The following is a 22706-nucleotide window of genomic DNA, read 5'->3' on the forward strand; positions in this document are numbered from 1 at the left end:
ACCTGGACCCTATTTTTCTATGTTTTTTGTGTCTCCGTGACTGATGGGAACAGCAATCTTTGACATTTGTCTAGTATTAAGCAAGACCGCTGCACTCGGCAGTCAGCGAAACAAACTACAATGTAAGTTATAGGGCAACTGTGCACCTTCTATTTACATTCACAAAAGTGTTTTGCCACTGACAGGCTCAGATTATTATTCTAAGTGTCTGACAACATTATGGAAAGAATTTCTAAGGAGGTCGACCTTTCTGTTAAAGAGTAAGATCCTTTTTTTATGCATAAAAACATCCGCGAAATTGCACTGGCTAAAGCCACCAGATTTTTTTTAGATCTGGTGGCTATGGAGATATTTACCTCCATGTAAATAAACAGTAATTTTAGCATTGTAAAATACACTTCATTCACAGTCAACAGAAACTAAATAAAACTATGAAAAGCCATTTGGATCGTCTTTCCACTTTTCCAACAATCGGAACTCTACTCGTTTGAAATAAACACATAGTTTACCGATTTACATGTGATATGTTCAAATATGTTGGCTCTATACACGCTAAAAGTATTGTTGTTTTTAATTGAGTCTGGTTGGTTTGGCGTTAGCGATCTCAGCGCTGTTTCTGGTTAAACAAAAAGGTCTTAAAGGGGTTTTAAAAAGGCCTATATCTGTTCTATCCTATAATGTTGTCAGACACTTATAATAACAATCTGAGCCTGTCAACGGCAAAAACAACACAAAAATTGACAAATGCTCATTTGTTCTATAGGGTTACATTGCAGCTCAGTTTGCGGCTGCTGGTCACAGCATTCTCGCTTAATACTGGACCAATTTCAAAGATTGTTGTTCCCATCAGTCACTTACACACAAAAACATAGGAAAATAGGGTCCAGGTTGAAAATCCTTTAACTCCACAGTGAGACTGCATTCCACAGAGAACCAGTCTTTCCACAAACCAACATACAACAAACATTTGTCACAGTTTCCATATTGTCACAGCCACAGGTTGTCACTTGTTTCTGATTGGTTGTAGGGGTGTCACAATTTCAAATTCTAAATTCGATCAAAATGAGCTTTTCAATTTCAAACATTGAAATCAAACACTGCAGGGACCGAGTGGAGTGGTGGCGGAAAGCTAGCAGAGGTCACGGGCATTTCAGGTAGGCCTGCAGTCTTTTCTTGTTAAAGTAACACAGGCATTCAGGTATCTTGTGGCCTGTTTGTAGCAGGTCTGTGGTAATTAAATCCCATGGACCTAAAACAAATTATTTTACCAGTACTACCTGTGCCATGACAATATATTGCATAATAAATATGTAATTCTATGGCTTGGAAATCGTAGAAATTTAGATAGTGGTATCAGTTGCTTAATTTAAACAAATAAGAAATGAGAGATACCCCTGATCTTGGTCCCAGAAGAATCTATTCTTTGCACCCCGCCAGCCAACACCATGGCCACCGCCAGTTTAATCACATACATGCCAAATACCTGTGGGCACAGGCTCAACAAGATCTGGTTCCTACCTACAGAGAGAGGGGAGAGAATAACATTTAAAAAAAAAAGCCTAATATATCTTTTTGTGTTATGAGGCAGATTCGTACATACCAGCTATTGGATCGTGTTTGTAGCTCATCCAGAAGTCGTCGAACTCTTTCTGAACATCGTTCATAAGAAAAGAGGCAGCAGCCTGCTGGTTGTTCACTTCTATGTTGTTAGCTTTGAGGACCAGCTCCGTATCACAGCGAGTGCCATCATAAAAGGGCTTCCAGCGCTGACACATCACCCCATAAACAGTCACATCATCTCCTAGAAGAGCATCAGCATACAGGACTTATAAAAGTATTTTGTATTTTTGTCACAGAAATGTGAACAGCTTTTTATTTAGTCGTCGTAATTAACAAAACACAATGCTGTTTTGGAAAAGTTGAAATTATGTATCCGAATTAGGGGTGTGACGAGACACTAAGCTCACCAGACGAGATGAGACACAAGATTGAGCTCACGAGAATGAGACTAGCAATAAGCAATAAGGCTGCACAAATTAAACCAGGATGCATCCTTACCATCAAACAGGGAAAACAACAAATATAATGGGATTAAGTAGGCTAGTCTAAACTGTTGTGTGCATGTGATAAATCTTTTCTGATTTTATATTTGTGATAGGCTAGGTCTATTTATTAGCTACACGGCCCTACAGTGTAATGTAATACAAGGTTAACCAGAGCTTTTCACATTTTGACTTTTACAGGCCTGAGTAGCTGGAGAGATTAGCTGGAGCCTAAAATTGAAAAAGAAAGCTAAAAGCGGGGATATTGCCAGCTTTTTGCAAAGAAAATTCAATAGTGTAAAGGAGGAAGAGAAGGGGGAAATAAAGAAGGAGAAGGCAATAAACTGGAGAGACCAGGAGGGTCAGAGCAGGAGAAGGCCACAGAAAGAGATGGAGAAATAAGTGAAGGACAAGAGGAAAAGGAAGAATTGACTGAGGGATGAAGAGGATGCTGCAGATTCAGAGAGAGGGTCAAAGGCAGGGAGTGATCAGGAGGAGGCAGATGATGATGACAGGGAGGAAGAGGGTAGGCCTGCAATTCCCCCTGGACCACATGGTATGTTTTACAGTTTTTCCTTTATTTGCCATACAAACCATTTACACATGAGGGTTTCCGTGTACCGTCTTCCAATGCCACCCTGCCAAGACCTTTCGCCACCCCATGTAAAATTTTCTAGGTCGGCCACTGCAAATAAGACAGAAGTGCTCATAACTGTATGTTACTACAACTTTCAAAATTGTTGCAACTGACGCACGGAGCAGCCATGCTGGATTTTTAGCTTGGGGTACTCGGTGGTTGTCTGAGTTCCAAGTTCGGAAATTCAAGGTCAGGGGGCGTGTTTCCGACTTTGACCTCAGAAAATCCAACTTCTGAGTAGAAATGTAACATACTGTAATTCCGCACTTATATCGTAAGACAAGTTTTCACCTCGACAAGAAATATCATGTTTTAATATCGCGAGATCTCGTCACACCTCATTAGAATGTTCTGTTTCCTGATCACTGTAAGGTAGTTGGTGATGTGACTATGGCTTTCCACAGCATCATTACAGGCAGTCAATATAATTACACAGCCTTCTGTTTGATTAGGTACACGTTATGTGAAGATGATGGTTATAAAATAATAAAAAATAAATTACATGTTGCAGTTTAATTTGACCTAAAGTGAAAACCAAATCAATTCAACGTTCAGTCAGGTACAGAGCATGGAACTCTCTCCCAAATACTATCAAAACAACAAAACACTCAGTATGGTTTATAAAATTTAAAAAATAAATAAAAAAATAAAAAAAATCACTTAAGAAATATTATCTTCAAAAGAAATTTCAATATCTAATACCAATTTAGAGAGTGTCTGCTATAGGGCTTTTTTTGTTATATCTTATCTCTTAAAATAGATTTATTCGGAGTAGCGTAATGTCTTTTCTTTTTTTGATTAATTGCGTCAACTGTAAAATTTAAATACGATTTGTATTTTGGAATGTTGTGTAATGTGAAGTAATGTCTGTGTGTGTATGGTGTGTAACGTGATGTCGTAAATTGTATCGTTACATGACAGGTTGTAGGACCCCAGGAAGAATAGCTTTTAGCTTATGCTGAGGCTAAAGGGGATCCAAATAAAACAAACTTACGTGGCCCATTGTAGTTTGGCTTATTTAAAGTAATGTACTTTTATGTCATTCTTGCTGTTCTGAGTTTGTACCTTCATGGTTGAATGCACTTATTGGAAGGTGCCTTCGATAAAAGCGTCAGCTAAATTAAATGTTATGTATGTTTGCGTCCGATTTTAAACTAGGCCTTCCTTTGAGTTGCAGCCACATTATTGGCTGTTTTGAGGAGCTGGTAGTATGTTATTTGTTAAAAAGCAAGTGCATCTTATCAAACCTTGGTATTTACAGACCATTTATTTTCTTACCAGATTTACAACTGTCAACAAGGTCATCCTCCAGAACCACCACCATTGAACGAGGAATACTGCCCACTGACAGCCTCTGCACCTGTGGTGGGAGTGCAATTTTTACACTGACCAATAGTACAATTTGCTGGAAAAAACAAACAAAACAAAAACACCCATAACTGTCCTACTTGCTCTTGTATCTTGATCTCCTGGAAGTCCCTGCAGGCATCAGGCTCAGATCCTCCAGACAAACAGCAAAATTTGTATGAATTGCAGCCATCAGGATTAGGACAAGCCACCGGTGGGACAAAGGTATAGAACTGGTCAAAATCAGCCTGCACGGTGAAAATGTGACGACACTTTGCACACATGTAATCTCGCTCGTATTCCAGAACCTATAAAAAGGTGGAGAAGGATTCTAAGTAGGACTCAAAAGAAAAACATGAAGATGTGCAGGAACTGATTATAGTTGTTTTCACTCACAGTTGTTTCCTACAGACCTATTTACAGGTGTGCATTACTTTTATAATATGCCCGTCTATTTTTATCTTTCAGTGCCCTGCTAGCTACTAGTACTTTATCAAGGATCCCTTCATAAAGAAACCATGTGCTTGCACAGAAATCCTATAAAGTTCTACAGTGAAAATGCTAAAAGAATCCTTCTTTCAACACATTATGATATACTAGTGCAGTGCCCGTTGAAAATGTGCCTGTTTGGAACAGGCCGATTGCTTACAGAAGGACCAAAAACCACTTCATATGCAACTCCCCTTTATACCCTACTACTAACTTACTGATTTACCTGACAGAGAACTTTGCAGATTCAGAATGTAATCACAAAATACCACAATGAAATGTGGAGTAATCAGACATTAGCCTCATGGACTCAGGACGCGGAAGTTTTCCTCACCACTCGAGGTTTCTGCCTAAAAGGAAGTTTTTCCTCACCACTGTTGCACTAAATGCTTGCTGAGTGTGGTCTAGACCTACTCTATCTGTGAAGTGTATCGAGATACTGTAACTCTTTATGATTTGATACTATAAATAAAATTGAATGAATTGAAAGTCAGTGACAGATTTTCTCGTTTATAGGGCTGACCCCGCTTTGCTGCAATCCAGAAAACCTCAAAAACCTGAAGAAAAAAAAATGTCATTTCATTTCAATCCCTTATAATATTCTTATATCTCTGTCCAGGCTTGGAACACATGTGGTACTGTTTAGTAACTTTAAAACTGTTGCTCTTTATGTGTAACCAAGAAAGCTGTTGCTCTTATGTGCAACCAACTAGTCATCACCCTTCTGACATCAATCATCAATCATATTTGAGTGGCTACAACTCAACAACCAAGATCACATCAGTGCTGCGGATTTATAAATGTGTTACAATAGTAGTGTATTAACAAATAATGTAAATATAATGAACAAATGGATTTAAATGTCTAATTGATTGCTTCATTATTAAATAATGAATTATAAATGAATGTAATAACGTTACCAACTTTTTGCTAGTTGCTGCTAAAAGATGAGTAGGAGAGGTGAAATAGTGTGACAATCAGCAATCAATACAATTTCAGCAAATTGATGAACACTGAAGATGTGCCATGCTGTTACCTTGGCAACACTGGTTCGTATGACAGTACCAGTGACAGACAGAAAGTGTCCTACATCTCTGGACCTGGGAATGGTGTCTCTGGTCAACTCTGGACATACTGGCAGACCTGGGCACACATACAAGTGTCAATAAACAACAGAAAAGTAAAACAAATCAATTCAAACAGGCAAATCAGCAGCAAACACTTAAATGTGCAATCTGTAAAAACTTGTATCCAACAGTGGCAACATTTACAATGTCTACATCACACCTAGGTTTTATCATGTGTGCAAATAAACTATAATAAATATAACTGCAATGTCCCAGGTTTGTTTTAGGCCAGGGACCTTTGTTGTATGTCATTCAACAACTCTCTCACCTCATTTCCTGTCATCTCTCTACTGTCTGCCATTAAAACAAAGCATATAAAATGCTTAAAGAAAATATTTAGAAAATAAAATCGATCACTACTCAGACAGTTTGATGATTTTCTTAATATTTTCCATGTTCTCATGGAACCGATTTTAAAAAAAAACAAACAAAAAAAAACACACACACTTCACAAACACCCCATTTTAAAGGATGATTCTTCTTACATTAAAACTAATAAAAAAACAGCTACTAATGACATTTGTAGACAACTAAGTAGACTGCAGATGAATATATTTTTTTAGCCCAAAAATGTATTAATGATATACAAGGGAAGCAGAGAGGAGAAAGTTAACGTACATGACCATCTGAGATACCATAATTCCTCACAATGCAAGCTTTGAGAAACATCTGGTAACATCTGACCAATATTTACATTTAGAGGTCTAACCTGTAATGCGGACATGAAGAGTGCGTCTCATTCTCTCTTTTGTTCTTTGTCTTCCATAGTGCTTGGGAGAGGCACTCTCTGATAACTCCAGGCCTTTTCTGTGTAACACTTTATCAAATATCGCCAGGACATCATTGGGATAGGCATTGAAATAGTCCCCAACCTGTGAAATCGTAGAGAATAGAGATACCATTTAATTATGTGGATTGGACTACAGGAAAAGAGACGTAAATTTGCTCTTTGGGGCATTGTTGGGTCTTTGTAAATTATAAAGTGTGGTCTAGACCTACTCTATCTGTAAAGTGTCCTGAGATAACTTCTGTTATGATTTGACACTATAAATAAAATTTTAATTAAATTGAATGTACGCTGTTAGTTTAGCATGAAGTGTAACTGAATGGATGAGATTATCATTTTCTATGATTATAATCTTAGGTAAGGTGTATTGAAGAAAAAAAACAGCAATGTGTATTTATAAAAAAGAAAAAAGTTTACATAAGAAAATACTGTGCATTTTAGAAAATGTGCTTGTCAAAATGAATGAACCCAAGTAAAATATAATTAGAAAGTAGCTGATGAGTTATTGAAGGTTTTGTGTTAAATATTTGAAGGTTTCTCTTTTACATGATACATAATAGCAGAACAAGTTTATTGAATGAACATCAGTGGAATGTAACTAAGTAGATTTACTCAAGTACTGTACTCAAGTACACATTTGAGGTACTTGTACTTTACTTGAGTCTTTTCATGCCACTTTCTACTTCTACTCCGCTACATTTCAGAGATAAATATTGTACTTTTTTACTCCACTACATTAATCTCACATATTTAGTTAATTTACAAATTAAGATTCTTGCACACAAAACACATGTAGTTCATAAAATATGATGTTTTATTATAAAACAAACTACCCAACAATATATAGGTACATATTTATATATATATATATATATATATATATATATATATATATATATATATAGTACAGCTGAAATGATTAGATGATTGAACACTTAGTTGATCGACAGAAGTGTTGTGGATGATTTCCAGTTCCTAAAATGTGAGGATTCTTCTGCAACGAGAACTTTTACTTTCAATACTTTTAATACATTTTCCTGATGATGATTACATACTTTTACTTAAGTAACATTTTCAATGCAGGACTTGTACTTGTACATGCAGTATTAGTACTTTTACTGAAGTAAAGGATCTGAATGCTTCTTCCACAACTGGAAATAAACATCAATTAGATTATTTTACATGTGATTACATTAATATATTGTAATATAAAAATAAATAAATAAATAATGTCTATTATTATCATACAGATTTTGAACTACATTTGCCGGACTTAAGCAGATATCTAAGTCTCAAGTGCACTGACTTACTTCTAGTTTGAAATACAGTAGATCGTGTTCTGAATTGTTTTAACATTACCTCCATGTTGGCTTCAAACAAAGTCATGGCATTAACAACAACAGGGCGATGGGTCTCTTCGGTAGTATCTTCAATAAGATGGAGAATGTCCCCATGATGATACTCTGTCAGATAGGTTTCAAACACCCTGCCAATCAGGGCCTCCTGATCTGGGTTTATCAACATAGTGACATGTGTGATCTAAACCCCTGAAAGAATAGAAATGAACAATGTAAAAAGGTATATTTATATAGTCCGAAAACATACCAATGTTAAAAATACATTAATCAACCAAGTTCACGGCAGATTTTTATTTGTTATAAATAGGTCCATGTCCATCCAAGAAAAAGAGGTATCTCCTTCTACATGGACTCCATTGCAGGGCTCTCATTTGAAATCAATCGATTGTTTATCCATAAAATGTTAGAAGATATAGAATCTTCAAATATCTTTTTATTATCCAATAAACAGTCCAATTTTCAAAAGATAATCAGTTTATCTAAGTAAAATGTTAAAAAGTAGCACATCCTCACATTGGTAAAAGTGGGACTAGTGAATTTAGATTTTTTTGTTTTTGTTTTGTTGCCAATCAACAAATCAATTAACATACTAGTCAATTCAGCTTTAAAGAAAATAGCCTACTCTCGACCTCTAGAAAATGAAACATTCCATGCCCAAGTTCTTTGTTGACAGGTTTTAAGTACGAAATACACATTCCACTTTACAAGTGAGAGTAGTTTTTTGTGCAAAGAAACTGAATACATTTACTGCTGGTACTAAAAAAAAAAAAGACTGCTAGTACTTTTCCTTATTCATACAAACTACTCCACAAAATATATGATGAGCTCATATAATATGCAGCATTTGTATCGATTAAACCAGTGGTTCTTAAACTTTTTTTCAATAATGTACCCCTTTTGAATTGTTTCTTTAAGTCAAGTACCGCCTGACCAGTGCTAATCATTTTCGGTAGAAAAAATATGTTTTTAAAATATGTATATAAACAGGAACAGTACAGCGTTGTCAGCGATAGATTTACTAAACAACAGTCTAGTTTCTGCTAATGAGAAAAAGAGACAAAAACTGTAAAAAAGACAAAAACTTGGAAAAAGATTGTAGAAAGAAAGAAGGAAGTAAGGCAAGAATAGGTCAAAATAGTATCACAAACAGTGACATGAGAAGAAAAAAAGCGAGAAACTTGTTAAAAGTAGAAAGACAGTAGAAGGAAGGAAGTCTACATAAAGAGGAACAATGTTCTGGACAACAGCCTTGTAACTATTAAACATTTAGTTAAATATCTCACGTACCCCCTGCAGTCCTCTAAAGTACCCCTAGGGGTACACATACCCCCATTTGAGAGACACTGGATTAAACTATACCTGTATACAAAGTAACGTTAGTTGAAATCACATAAACCTCGACCAAGTATGTTAAAATGCTAACGTTAACGTTAAATCCAAGACAGCCGATAATATATTTAGAATGATAGAACACTATTTTGAATGCAGACTCTTTGTTTGTGTAATACAGTATTCTTACTCCTTCCACCACTGAGAGGGTCAGTGAGCATCAGCGATTTTATATTCAGCTGTGGTTTATCAGAATGATGGATATGGTCCAAAATACACAAAAAAGTAGGGGCAGGCCCAGAAGGTTAGTGATATACGCTACATTTGTATAGAGATTTAAAAAAATATCCAACTTTTAATGCAGTCTTTGATAAATGATTAATTATAAATAACAATGCGCACCTAGCTAATCCGTTACGTTAGTCTCAAATTTGACAAAGGCGTAGTGCTCAATTTTAATGAAGGACAACCCGGTGATAAATTAACGTTACGTTAGCTACGAAATTAGTAACCGTCTTTAAGTTAGCCATACAGCGTATTGGTCGTAACATTAATTAACCTCAATAACTGAACGTTCAAATACAAACAAACAAAAAGATTCACATACCATTTCTTACAATGTCAGAAATATTTTTTCGTAAGACACCTCAATCTCCTTCACTGACGTAAACAAGCGACTTAAATAGCGCGGGCAGCACTACTTCTTCTTCTTCTTCTTCTTCTTCTTCTTCTTCTTCTTCTTCTTCGTCTTCTTCTTTTTCCTTTTTCTTCTTCTACTTTGGGCGGTTGGCAAATAGCTTTTTGTTGTGCGTTACCGCCACCTTCCGAAATGGAGTGTGAATCAGAATGAATGAAACAACAACTGCTACTAAAATAAATAAATAATTATTATTATTATTTCATTTTTAATAATGAATAATTCATACATACATACATACATACATACATAAACAACAGACTAATAGAAGAAATTAAAAAATAAAATAAATAAAATTACACTGAGTATGCAAGTTTGAAGAGAGGGGTTTTAAGACGGATTTGAATGTGGGGAGAAAGTCAAGTGTCATGGATGGCTTGCGGGAGTGCGTTCCAGAGATGGATACCTACTGCTACTGGGTACCTACTGTATACTGTAGTTATTTTTACCTACTGGGTACGCCCGCCGATAGGGGGGGACAAACGGGTTTGTTGTCCTGGGCCCAGGGTAGGGAAGGGGGCCAGAACTGGGCCCTCATTAAATTATTGAATAATAAAAGAAATTAGTAAATAGGCCTATTTGTGGAAAAAATATGTAATATTTGAGTTACGTAAAAGCATTTAATTTGTTTTCTTCCTAATTGTCCTTGAAATAGTGGTCAAGAACCCCCCCACCCCCAACACAAAAATGGTTTGGCCACTGATTAAAATTTTATGTTGTCATTTGATTTGAAGTTCAGTACGCTCAAAATGTCCCGTCAGCACAAGTCAGGTGCTCAGAAAAGGAAAGAAAAGAGAAGAATAAAAGAGAGGCCTTAGAGATTTTCTAAACAAATATTTAAAAAAAGGCAAGACTGTCAGCTGGCCTGCCTATGGGTATGATTTCTGCATCACTTACAGATCCACCTTTTCAATAAACAAATATCTGTCCCTGGTCTAGAGAAACCCGAATTGTGAGAAAAAAAAACATACTCTCTCTTTTTCTCCTGCTCCTTCTTGTGTTAAAAACGAACGGGTCAGATTTTATATCTACGGGCCCCGAAGGATCACACGTTATGGATTGCGTTACCTTCCACTCCTTCTGAGCATTTTTTTAATCAAATTAGACAAAAACTATGTTCTTTATCAGAGAGTAAACAAACTACAGCTATAGCCTATTTAGATACATACACTTAAATTAGAAACCACAAAATATGCCGCAATAGACCCAAAATGTTTGAGAAGCCAGTCAAGAGCTTGGGTAAGCTCTTCACCAGCGACCTGAAGGACACAGCTCGTCTCTTGGCTTTCCACTGTGGACAGGTCAGGTCTTCCCGGAAAATTCAAGGCCTGGCTATACCAAAATGGAATCCTGCCCCGAGTCCTCTGGCCACTGCTGATCTAGGAAGTTCCAGTCACCAGCGTGGCGAGTTTGAAAGGAAGATTAGCCACTTCCTGCCCAGGTGGCTGGGCCTTGATAGAAAGAGTTGTATCTTAAAATTAGGACTGTCAAACGATTAATTGTTTCTTAATCGCGATTAATCGCTGAATTTCTATAGTTAATCGCAATTAATCGCATTTTATATCACATGATTTAAATTATATTATTTTGCATTTCAGAACGGTTTTTAAGGTCATATTACTGTAACAATGGAAAGCAATTCTTACCATTCTATCTTGATTGGGAATCAAATGAATGCAAAGAAAGTTGCTTTATGAACTTGACTTTAAGATTTGTATTTGTTTATTATTTATTTAATGTAAACAAAAGGAAAATGTGTGACTCTGTCCTTTTTACACAATTCAGAACATGCCAACTGTAGTACGTCTTTAAGACCCGAGACTTCTACGATGCTGACAGGTCTGCAATTCTGTAATTTTTTGGGATTTGGTTTCATCCACAGGTCAGCAAGTAGCACTCTCCAAAATAGTGCTTTGCCTGAGCCCGCTAGCATCAACCTGAGTCACGTTAACTGTACTACTATGCTTAGCTTGTAGGTGGTAGCTCAAGCTTGATGTGCTTCAGTGATATTTTAATTCGGCTTTACACAATGTGCATATTGCTTTCGACTTGTCTACTGAGCCGTCTGGGAGTTTTGGAAAATAAAAAGCGCCATTCAGAATTGTGTTGCTGCTGTCTTTCTCCATCATGCCTGCAACCTGCAGCAGCAGGATGTGTTACGAGGAAGTATGGCAGCTTGATGATAAGTAAAGGTGCGGCAAAGGGTCAAAATAGTAGCCTAGGTAGATTCTAGTGATTTTAGAACAGCTAAGGGGCGTTGTTAGGCACGACGTGCGAAGTCGAAGTGTAAAATAAATTAATAAATGGCAGCATGCGATTAATGCGATTAAAAAAATTAACGCATTATGCTCGCCCCTTAATCGCATCGTGATTAACGCGTTAATGCTGACAGCCCTACTTAAAATTGAAAGAAGAAAAAAATGGGGGCACTAACATTGCTTTAGATTACAGCCCGTGTGCCCTGTAGTTATGCAGTACTTATTCAGTAACTGACCATAACAAGAGGGAACTAACATTGCTTTAGATTACATCCGACTAGCCCTGTAGGTTATGCAGTATTTATCCAGTAATTTACCAAAACAAGGGGAACTAACATTGCTTTAGATTACAGCCTGCATACCCTGTAGTTATGCAGTACTTATCCAGTGACCTATCATAACAAGGGGGAACTACCACTGCATATATCCAACTTAATCTGTAACTACAGTTAACACTATGAGAACAGTTCTAAGTGTCTGACAACATAATGGAAAGGATCCCTACAGAGTTCAACCTTTTTGTTAAAGAGTAACCCAAACCCACCAGACTCCATTTAAATAGTAATTTTATCATCATAAAATACACTTAATTCAAAGTCAACAGAAACAAAATAAAACTATCAAAAAACCTTCTTGGTTCGTCCTTTCCACCTTTCCAATAATCACTACTCTGGTTTGTTTGAAATAAACCCGTAATATACATGCTAAAAGTATTGTTTATTTGAATAGAGTCAGTTGGGTTTGACGATAGCAATTTCGGTTTGTTTCATGTTAAACAAAAAGGATCTTACTCTTTAACAAAAAGGCTCTGTCTCTAATGCGTTGGTGTGTGAACTATCACATATCTTACTACTACATCTTACCGCATCAATCAGCATCTGGTGAAGAGCCTCAGCCCAGTAAGCACACATACGTTGCCCCGACGCAGGCCAGCTGACGGTCTTGCCTGGGCCCGGGAAGAGATAATCTTAGATTTTCAGGTTATGGGGTAAATTGGTCCAAGTCAGAAATGTTACCTTTAATAGCTCAGTGCCCTAACAGCTTTCCAATCAGGTGCATTTCAGTGGCCAAAGCAAGGTATCGTATATCTGGGTATCTTATTCCCTTCCCTAACCCGGCTACATTTTAATAAATTACAAAGACCGATTGATAGAGGAGGTTTGGGTTTACCAAAGATGTTGTTATTACTTTTAACTTAAGGCATCTGGCCCACTGGTTACTTCCTCCTGAGGGAGCCTCACCTTGGTACTGTATTGAGCTATATGTTCTTGCCTCATTATCACCCTTGCAATGCCTGTCTGTTAAACTGTATGGTGAAAGTCTTTTAGTAATATAGGAATGAGCCACAAACAAAAAATATTAAAGCTATTAAACTATTTAAGCTGTTATCATTATTGTATGAAATGGAACAATTTAATAACTAACAACTTAGCTCAAATCAGGCTTTAAATATTTTTTTAAATGTTGATGGTCTGTCTGTCTGTCTGTGCATGCATCGCTCAGGCCCGTATGTCTGGCTCCCAGTGTCCTCTGCCCCTCCTGCATCCTCAGCTCCGTACTCATCTGCTCCAAGTACATTACAATATTACTAGGAGAAATTATTACACTATAAAAGTATGATTAAGGATGTTAAACCCTATATTTTCAGAACCTGTTTCTGCAGCTCTTTCTGTATGAACTTTAGACTTGAGCACTCAGCAAAAGCAGCAGTCTCCTGCGAGCCAGAGGAAGGCGTCTCATTTCTGTGTCAACTGTTGTCTACTGGACCTAAGGTCAGGGGTCAACCTCTGCTCTGCTGAACACACATAGACACACACACACACACACACACACACACACACACACACACACACACACACACAAACACGCAGTCACATAGGCACTGTATTTTACTTTTACCCGCGTCTCCATGTATCGTTTTCAAGAGCAAATGTAACCCTCAATCATATGTATTGACCAGAGATCCCGCTCAATTTTCACACAAAAGACGTTAGGGTTGTTCATTCATTCACTGACGGTCAAGTGGAGAGGATTGTTATTGCATTCAACGTCTTTTAGTAATATAGGAATGAGCCACAAACAAAAAATATTAAAGCTATTAAGCTTTTAAGCTGTTATCATTATTATATGAAATGGAACAACTTAATAACTAATAACTTAGCTCAAATCAGGTTTTAAATATTTTTTTAAATGTTGATGGTCTGTCTGTCCGTCTGTGCATGCATCGCTCTGGCTCACAGTGTCCTCTGCCCCTCCTGCACCCTCAGCTGCTCCGTACTCATCTGGCAGTGCCTGCTTCCTTCTGGCCCGGGGATTTTTCCCACCACGTCTCTTTTTCCCACGCCCCCGGAAATTGCATTTTCAATTCAGATGAGCGAACAAATGAGAATGAAGGAGACAGGAAATAGATGTGACTACTTTCTTTGAATTTTGAGTGATTTATTCAACTTAGTCATACTTTTCTTGTTTACGATCGAAATAACCGCCATATGAAATGAATGGGAAAGAGTATAATTTTCATCCATACACACACTCCTACAACTTTCCTGTGCTTGTGTGTCATTATACACATGAAACACACACACACACACACACACACACAAACAGACACAGTTCATGTTGTCATGTTGCCACTTGTGCATGTGAACCACCAATGTTCGCACACACATGCACATGAATTTGAATTGATGAATACATAACTTATTTTGTATCATTTTAATGTAACTAGCATAACCACATTGACTTAAAAGATTGGATGTGTTTAATGTGGTGAAAGATGTCAATTTAAAAAAGATAACATAGGAGTAAGTATTTTAGCTAATTATATCAAATATACAAACGTTAAAAAAGATGTGCTTGTGACATTGTTTGTATTAATACAGCTGTTAAAATTATATTTTATTGTTGTACACAATGCTTATAATAGTTGTAAAAAATGTAAGATAAGATTCAACTTAGCACCCTGAACCAAATTTGTTTCTTTGTAAAACGCCAACGTTAAAAGTAAGTAGTACTACTACCTTGAAGTTTTATGACTTCACCAGATGTATTTATGTTTTAGCGACATTGCGTCGTAATTTCCCAATTCAGAATTACCACGACGCCAAACTGTAAGTCTCACAGACAAGATATGGTATGTTCATGACATGAATATGAATTCATGAATACAAAAATGATTTTCCAGAGTGACCGAGGTAGAGATGGAGTGACCCTGCCCGGAGGAAGCCTGGGGCCCCCGTCTGGAGCCAGGCCCAGATGGAGGGCTCGTCAGCGAGCGTCTGGTGGCCGGGTTTGCCACGGAGCCCGGTCGGGCACAGCCCGAAAAAGCTACGTGGCACCTATCTCTCCATCCCACCTGTGGGAGGAACCGCTGGGGTCGGGTGCGCTGCCATATGGGTGGCAGTGAAGGTCAGGGGCCTCGACGGACCAGACCTGGGCAGCAGACGCTGGCTCTGGAGACGTGGAATGTCACCTCTCTGTGGGGGAAGGAGCGCTACCGGTTAGATCTGGTGGGGCTGGTTGTGTCCCAAATTTGTTTCTTTGTAAAACGCCAACGTTAAAAGTAAGTAGTACTACCCGGCATTTTACTCTGGTCTCATGTTATCTGCATTTCAACCTGAGCTCAATTATTTATAATAAAATTAATTATACAATGCAATATGCAACTGACAACTTTGTCTTAATATTTGATGGCCTGTTCAGAGAATGACCGACAAATTATATATCACTTAAGAGCAGAAACTAAGAATTTAAGACCACAGCGTTTTATCCTGTAACAATATCAGTGAAAAGACCCTGAAGGGTGTTGAAACGGCAACTATGATTACATCAAAAACTCTGACTCAAACAAGGTTCTTGTTATTTACTAGAAAAGAGAGGATTTAAGAAAACTATAAGAGATAGTTAAAAAAGAAAAAGATATAGGAAGCTTGTCCCTCCAAGCAAACTGCTATTTTATTTATGAATTGGTATATCCAAATGTGATATTGTTCGACTTTGTATTTCTATTATTGTTATACAATGTTCTGTTAATTTTGTTTTCTATCAACAAAATCTATCAATGTCGGAAGATCTCTCTTGGAGTAGACTAGTTTCTCCCTTTGAAAGAGCAAGGGCCTCTAGCTTGCAGTTGTCAGCTAAGGTCAAAGGTCAACCTCTGCTCTGCTTTCCTAGTCCCATTTTTTAAGTACTTAATACAAGAAACAAATTAACAGTTAATCATGCAACATTAGTTAGTTGCAAGGATGTATAATACAAATTACTGCAATGATTATCTCTCTCCTATATTGAGTAGTCAGGTCAGTCTTTACCTAAACACCTTGTACACCGCTTTGTACAAATTGACATTAATGTAACTTTAAATAAAAACCCCATACTACTACTTTATGAGAAATGTCCAAATAGTTATGAGACAAACTGCAGATTCTAGTTTTAGTGATATATATATATAATTCAGACTTGGGTAGCTTAAGTTGACTGACATTCGATAAAATTACCAACCAGTTGTTGATGGAATGCACAAGGCAACAGGCAACTTTCCCTTCTGTGACATGCTGCCAGAGTGATATAGAGCCAGTGGACGGGTTGTCTAGCTGTAACGTTCACTGTTTATTTTACACAAGTGTAGACGGTGGTTCGCATTCTTAACAGGCCCAGATTCATAAGCATCAGTTCTGCTGTATGAAACGAGCTGCTGTCATGCAAGCCAGAGGATGGCGCCTATAGGTAACAGTTGCTGCAACTAAGGTCAAAGGTCAACCTCTGCTCTACATACATGTATGTTGTTTTATTTTCTGTTTTTCTATTTCTTAGTCCCATTTTTTAGTCTTATGTACAAGAAACAAATTAACAGTTAATTATGCAACATTAGTTAGTTGCAAGGATGTATAATACAAATTACTGCAATGATTATCTCTCTCCTATATTGAGTAGTCAGGTCGATCTTTACCTAAACACCTTTATGCTATGTACAACTTGACATTAATCCATAACAACTACGTTTTAACCAGCTTTATCTTATTATCTTGTATGAACTTTTAGAAATAGTATCATATCATATATGCTGCATGAAAACGAACCGCGAGCCATAGCAAGGGGCCTCTAACCAGTTGCCATAGCTAAGGTCAAAGGTCAACCTCTGCTCTGCTGAACACACACACACACAGACACCAGTGGTATGTCAACAGCCGTACATTTATGTCCACATACGTTCTCGCTTAGTCGTTATCTTTAGATTGGATATGTCGTTAGATTAAATGCCCGTAGGAAAATAATTTCCAGACACAACCAGAACCACTCAAGCTAAAAAGCATTGAGTGTTAAATGCCACACGTCCCACTGTAGCCTTTCATCTCACTATATACACCGTTTGGTTTTATTTGTTAGCCCTGTGTTAACCTTGTTAAGCTGTAAATGTAGCAATTCTTCTCTCACTTTCATAAGGAAAATTGTAGGGTATATATATCCAATTACAAATGCAAAGCACTGCAAACAAGAACAAGAAAATATATGAATGGATTTAAACACCGGTGCAGCTATGAACAATCTTCATCTAGACAACACACACTGGCACTCAGAACATTCTGAAAGTAAAAACACTAGCATCAAACACCAATACAGAAACTAGAAACTTTTAATCTTTACAGTTTGGATAATTTGACTGATTTCACACAAATCAATATTTTCTTTAAAAAGGAAACACACACACACACACACACACACACACAGACACACAAAACTAAACATACAAGACATACTCCAAAACACAACCACACAAAACGACAACAAAAAAGAATAATAATAATAATAACAATCCCACGCTACCACAGTCTGTGGGTTATCCATTATTCAATGTGAATTCATCATTTTAGAGTCTTTATATAATTCAGTACTAAGGACCATGTGGATAAGAAATCTTGCAGTCTTGAATGGCGTTTACTTGTAATTTGTTCAATGGGCAACAAGTCTATTATCTGCTCCAGCCATTGATCCAATGTGGGTCCTGACTGGGAAATCCATGTAGTAAGTATAATTTTTTTTTTAGCAAAATAGGAAAACATTGTAAACACACATTTTCTTGTATAGGGAAACTTATTATCCACATCATAATTCAACAAATATAACATAGGGCATAACTCAAAAGTACAGTTACACATATCTTGAATTGCTTTATGAATCTTCTCCCAAAAGGAATAAACAGCTTTACAATACCAAAATAAATACATGAATGTTCCTAATTCAGTTCCGCATTTCCTACACATAGAAGAGTTTGTATGATCAAACTTATTAAGCTTCACTGGAGTTATATAGTATTTATACAGGAATTTATAATTAGTTTCCTTAACTTTAATGTTTATAGTTAAAGGTGTAGTCAATTCCGTACACAGAGTTAACGATTCTTTTTCACTAAACTTCTTTTTAAGCTCTAATTCCCAATTTGTTCTCAAAAAGAAGAAAAAGAGTTCTGGGAACTTTCAGACAAAATTCTATACAAGTGAGATATCTTACACTTAAGCGAAGTTGCAGAGATAATAAATTGTTCCAGCTCAGTGGGATAGAGTCTAAGTTGTCCCTTTTTATGTAAAGATACAATGATGTGACGAACCTGCAAGTATTTAAAAAAATCTGTTCTAGGACTTTATATTCTGCACAAATAGCAGTAAAGGATTTCAACGGACTCAAGAGTCTTCATCAAACATATCTGAAAGTGACCAATTTCAAAAGTCAATTTGAGAGAGAGCTAGAAAGTCGGGGTTAAATGCAATAGGAGAGTTTTTGCTTATATGGCTCAGATACCTATTACAGTCCTGCCAAGCTTTCAATGTGGCTTGTAAAGGGGGGAACCCCTCTACATTCTTCAGTGACTGCAGTTTGTTAACATAAAGTGTTGTTGTGATCTCCAATGGATAGCATGTTAGTGATTCCAGTGCTACCCAAAGAGAACTAGCTCCCAACTTCCAACTTATAATATTTCTAACTTGGCAAGCCCAGTAGTACCATAAAAAATTGGAAGTCCTAACCCCCCTTTTAAACATGGTTTTGTTAAAGTGGACAGCTTAATCTTTGGGGTCTTGTTGTTCCATATACATTTTGTTAACATCTATTAATTAACTTAAAAAAAGAAAAGGGAATATAACATGGCAGCATATTAAATGCATAAATAAAGAGTGAGTATACTCATTTTAATGACATAAATTTTCCCAATAAGAGACAGTGGGAGAGCAGACCAAGTCTGAAGTTTCTTTTTGCATTCCTCCAGGCAATAATAAAGTATCATCGGGCATAGAGAGAAATTTTGTGATATGTGCCTGCGGTCACTCCCTTTATCATAGGATTAATTCTGCTCATCTCAGCAAACGGTTCTAAAGCAATAACAAATAATAATGGGGAGAGAGGGCAGCCTTGCCTGGTACCTCTTCCTAAGTGCACTGGGGGAGATTCCACATTATTAGTACAGACAGTTGCATTTGGAGTGTCATATAATGCTTTAAGCCATTCAATGAAATTGTAGCCTAATTTAAATGTATCTAGTACTAAAAAAGGAAAACTCCCATTCTAAGCGGTCAAACGCCTTCTCAGCATCGAGAGACATTAATAATGAAGGTGTTTTTTCCTGGTTCAGATAATGTATGATGTTAAACAGTCTAGTATTATCAGATGAGTGACGACCTTTAATGAATCCAGTTTGATCTAAATTTATTAATTTTGGGAGAATTAATTCTAATCTCTTCGATAACAGTTTTGTAATAATTTTATAGTCACAATTTAGCAAACTTATAGGCCTGTATGAGGCACAACTTTGAGGGTCTTTACTTTCTTTCAATATGACAGAGATTCTAGCTGTTTTCAAAGAAACAGGAAGAATGTTATGGCTAGAGAAGTCATTAACCATTAACATAAAAACTAATTTAAGTTGTGGCCAGAAAGTTTAATAAAATGCTCTAGAAAACCCATCCGGGCCTGGAGATTTATTTGCTGGTAGTGATTTAATTACAGAAAACACCTCTTCCTCAGACAAGTTTGTTGATCTGAGACTGTAACCTGAGGTAGATCCAAACTGGTCTAAAAAAGGTTGTTGCCTCAGGGATTGAAATATTTTATCAGATTTATATAAACCACTATAAAAATCAAAAGATTGTTTATTAATTTCTAATGGATTGTATGTTACTACATTTTCAGTTTTAATGGCCATTGTTGTTCTCTTAGCTTGTTCCTTTTCAAATAATGTGCCAATAGTTTACCTGGTCTATTCCCAAATTTATGCATTTTTTGTTTCAAATACATATTTGTTTGTTTAATATAGTTTGAGTGGTCTGAGTTGAAATTTGCTCTGGCTATAACTAATTTATTCCAATTTTCTTCAGATTGATCTTGCTTATGTAACGCTTCTCTAGATAATAATTCTGCCTTTAAACCATCAGTAATTCATTTTCTAGGAGTAGGATATAATGTGTATAATTATTAAATTTCCACATTTTAGTTTTAGAAAATTCATTTAGAGTGATTTCCAAGGAGACCATTGCATGGTCCGATATAGAAATTTCACAAGATGAAACAAGCTTCATACATTTTTTAGGAATGAAAAAATAATCTAAACGAGAGTAAGATTTATGTCTTATGTGTTCATGAATTAAAACAGCCACTCCTTGGCTATTTGTTTTAAAAGATGAAAAGAAAATTTGTCCAACCCAGTCTTTTCCGTAATTTAAGATGCTCTTCAGGTAAAAGGTGAGTTTCTTGCAGTGAGGCTATTCCCACTTTCTCTTTTTTGAGAGCTGTAAGTATTCATTTCCTTTTGATAGGATGTCCTATACCATTAACATTATGGATTAACATTCCATGCAATTAATTTAACTGATTTATCCATAGTACTCTTGCAACCCCTCAGACTAACATGACATCAAATCAGCTGTTTGTTGCATAATCGTTCTAATGTCGCGTTCAGTCTCTTGACGAAGACCTTTCAGTTCATCTTTCAGTTCTTTGAACTCATTGCTTAAGGAATTTTTTAACTCAGCAAACAATTTGTGCATTTCACTTAAGTCAGCCATGCTACTTGCGTCCCCAGCAATTTGTTTGTTTGCCGTTTTCTTCTTTGGCTAATACTTATTAGTCTCCTTATGCGTTCCGGAGCGAAGGTTCATAACTCAGTTTTTCGCTGCCAGGCATATTTTCCTCTTTAGATGTAGGATAAACAAAGTACAAAATTACTTTTGTGGGGAGGTATAAGCGATCTCAATCAAGCTGTTGCCATGTCACCAGAACTGGAAGCACCACCTCCAAAATAATCAATTCTCGTTTTTCCAGTATGTACATACATTACTATAGACAAAATAATCTATCTACTGACGCAAACAGATCATTTTCGTTCCTTCTTGTTTACCTAAAAACTAGTATGTTATGAAATAAAATGAAATATTTTTTCTTTAAAGAAAATATTGATTTGTGTGAAATCAGTCAAATTATCCAAACTGTAAAGATTAAAAGTTTCTAGTTTCTGTATTGGTGTTTGATGCTAGTGTTTTTACTTTCAGAATGTTCTGAGTGCCAGTGTGTGTTGTCTAGATGAAGATTGTTCATAGTGTTTGGCTGCACCGGTGTTTAAATCCATTCATATATTTTCTTGTTCTTGTTTAATAAGCAGTGCTTTGCATTTGTAATTGGATATATATACCCTACAATTTTCCATATGAAAGTGAGAGAAGAATTGCCACATTTACAGCTTAACAAGGTTAACACAGGGCTAACAAATAAAACCAAACGGTGTATATAGTGAGATGAAAGGCTACAGTGGGACGTGTGGCATTTAACACTCAATGCTTTTTAGCTTGAGTGGTTCTGGTTGTGTCTGGAAATTATTTTCCTACGGGCATTTAATCTAACGACATATCCAATCTAAAGATAACTACTAAGCGAGAACGTATGTGGACATAAATGTATGGCTGTTGACATACCACTGGTGTGTGTGTGTGTGTGTGTGTGTGTGTGTGAGGTTCGTTTTCATGCAGCATATATGATATGATACTATTTCTAAAAGTTCATACAAGATAATAAGATAAAGCTGGTTAAAACATAGTTGTTACGGATTAATGTCAAGTTGTACATAGCATAAAGGTGTTTAGGTAAAGACCCACCTGACTACTCAATATAGGAGAGAGATAATCATTGCAGTAATTTGTATTATACATCCTTGCAACTAACTAATGTTGCATAATTAACTGTTAATTTGTTTCTTGTATTACGTACTTAAGACTAAAAAATGGGACTAGGAAACAGAAAAACAGAAAATAAAACAACATACATGTATGTAGAGCAGAGGTTGACCTTTGACCTTAGTTGCAGCAACTGTTACCTATAGGCGCCATCCTCTGGCTTGCATGACAGCAGCTCATTTCATACAGCAGAACTGATGCTTATGAATCTGGGCCTGTTAAGAATGCGAACCACCGTCTACACTTGTGTAAAATAAACAGTGAACGTTACAGCTAGACAACCCGTCCACTGGCTCTATATCACTCTGGCAGCATGTCACAGAAGGGAAAGTTGCCTGTTGCCTTGTGCATTCCATCAACAACTGGTTGGTAATTTTATCGAATGTCAGTCAACTTAAGCTACCCAAGTCTGAATTATATATAT

General features: G+C 36.7%; 1 protein-coding gene across 2 annotated transcripts in view; it reads right to left on the reverse strand.

Annotated features, from left to right (window-relative positions):
* The window catches only part of mcm9 (minichromosome maintenance 9 homologous recombination repair factor), a 30889-nt gene extending 21036 nt beyond the window's left edge, over window positions 1-9853 (reverse strand). The window contains exons 1-8 of one of the 2 annotated variants that reach the window (XM_078275081.1): window positions 9734-9853; window positions 7789-7976; window positions 6352-6514; window positions 5552-5658; window positions 4128-4334; window positions 3958-4039; window positions 1601-1801; window positions 1393-1518 (exon numbers count right to left, since the gene is read on the reverse strand). In XM_078275081.1, coding sequence (XP_078131207.1) covers window positions 1393-1518; window positions 1601-1801; window positions 3958-4039; window positions 4128-4334; window positions 5552-5658; window positions 6352-6514; window positions 7789-7953 — 1051 coding nt within the window. In that variant the 5' untranslated portion in view covers window positions 7954-7976; window positions 9734-9853. Of the gene's footprint in view, window positions 1-1392; window positions 1519-1600; window positions 1802-3957; window positions 4040-4127; window positions 4335-5551; window positions 5659-6351; window positions 6515-7788; window positions 7977-9723 lie in introns of both variants that reach the window. The other variant, XM_078275080.1, reaches the window with a different exon arrangement.
* Window positions 9854-22706: the final 12853 nt, after the last annotated feature.

Source organism: Sander vitreus, chromosome 18, assembly GCF_031162955.1.
Source record: "Sander vitreus isolate 19-12246 chromosome 18, sanVit1, whole genome shotgun sequence".
In the NCBI taxonomy this organism is placed as follows: Eukaryota; Metazoa; Chordata; class Actinopteri; order Perciformes; family Percidae; genus Sander; species Sander vitreus.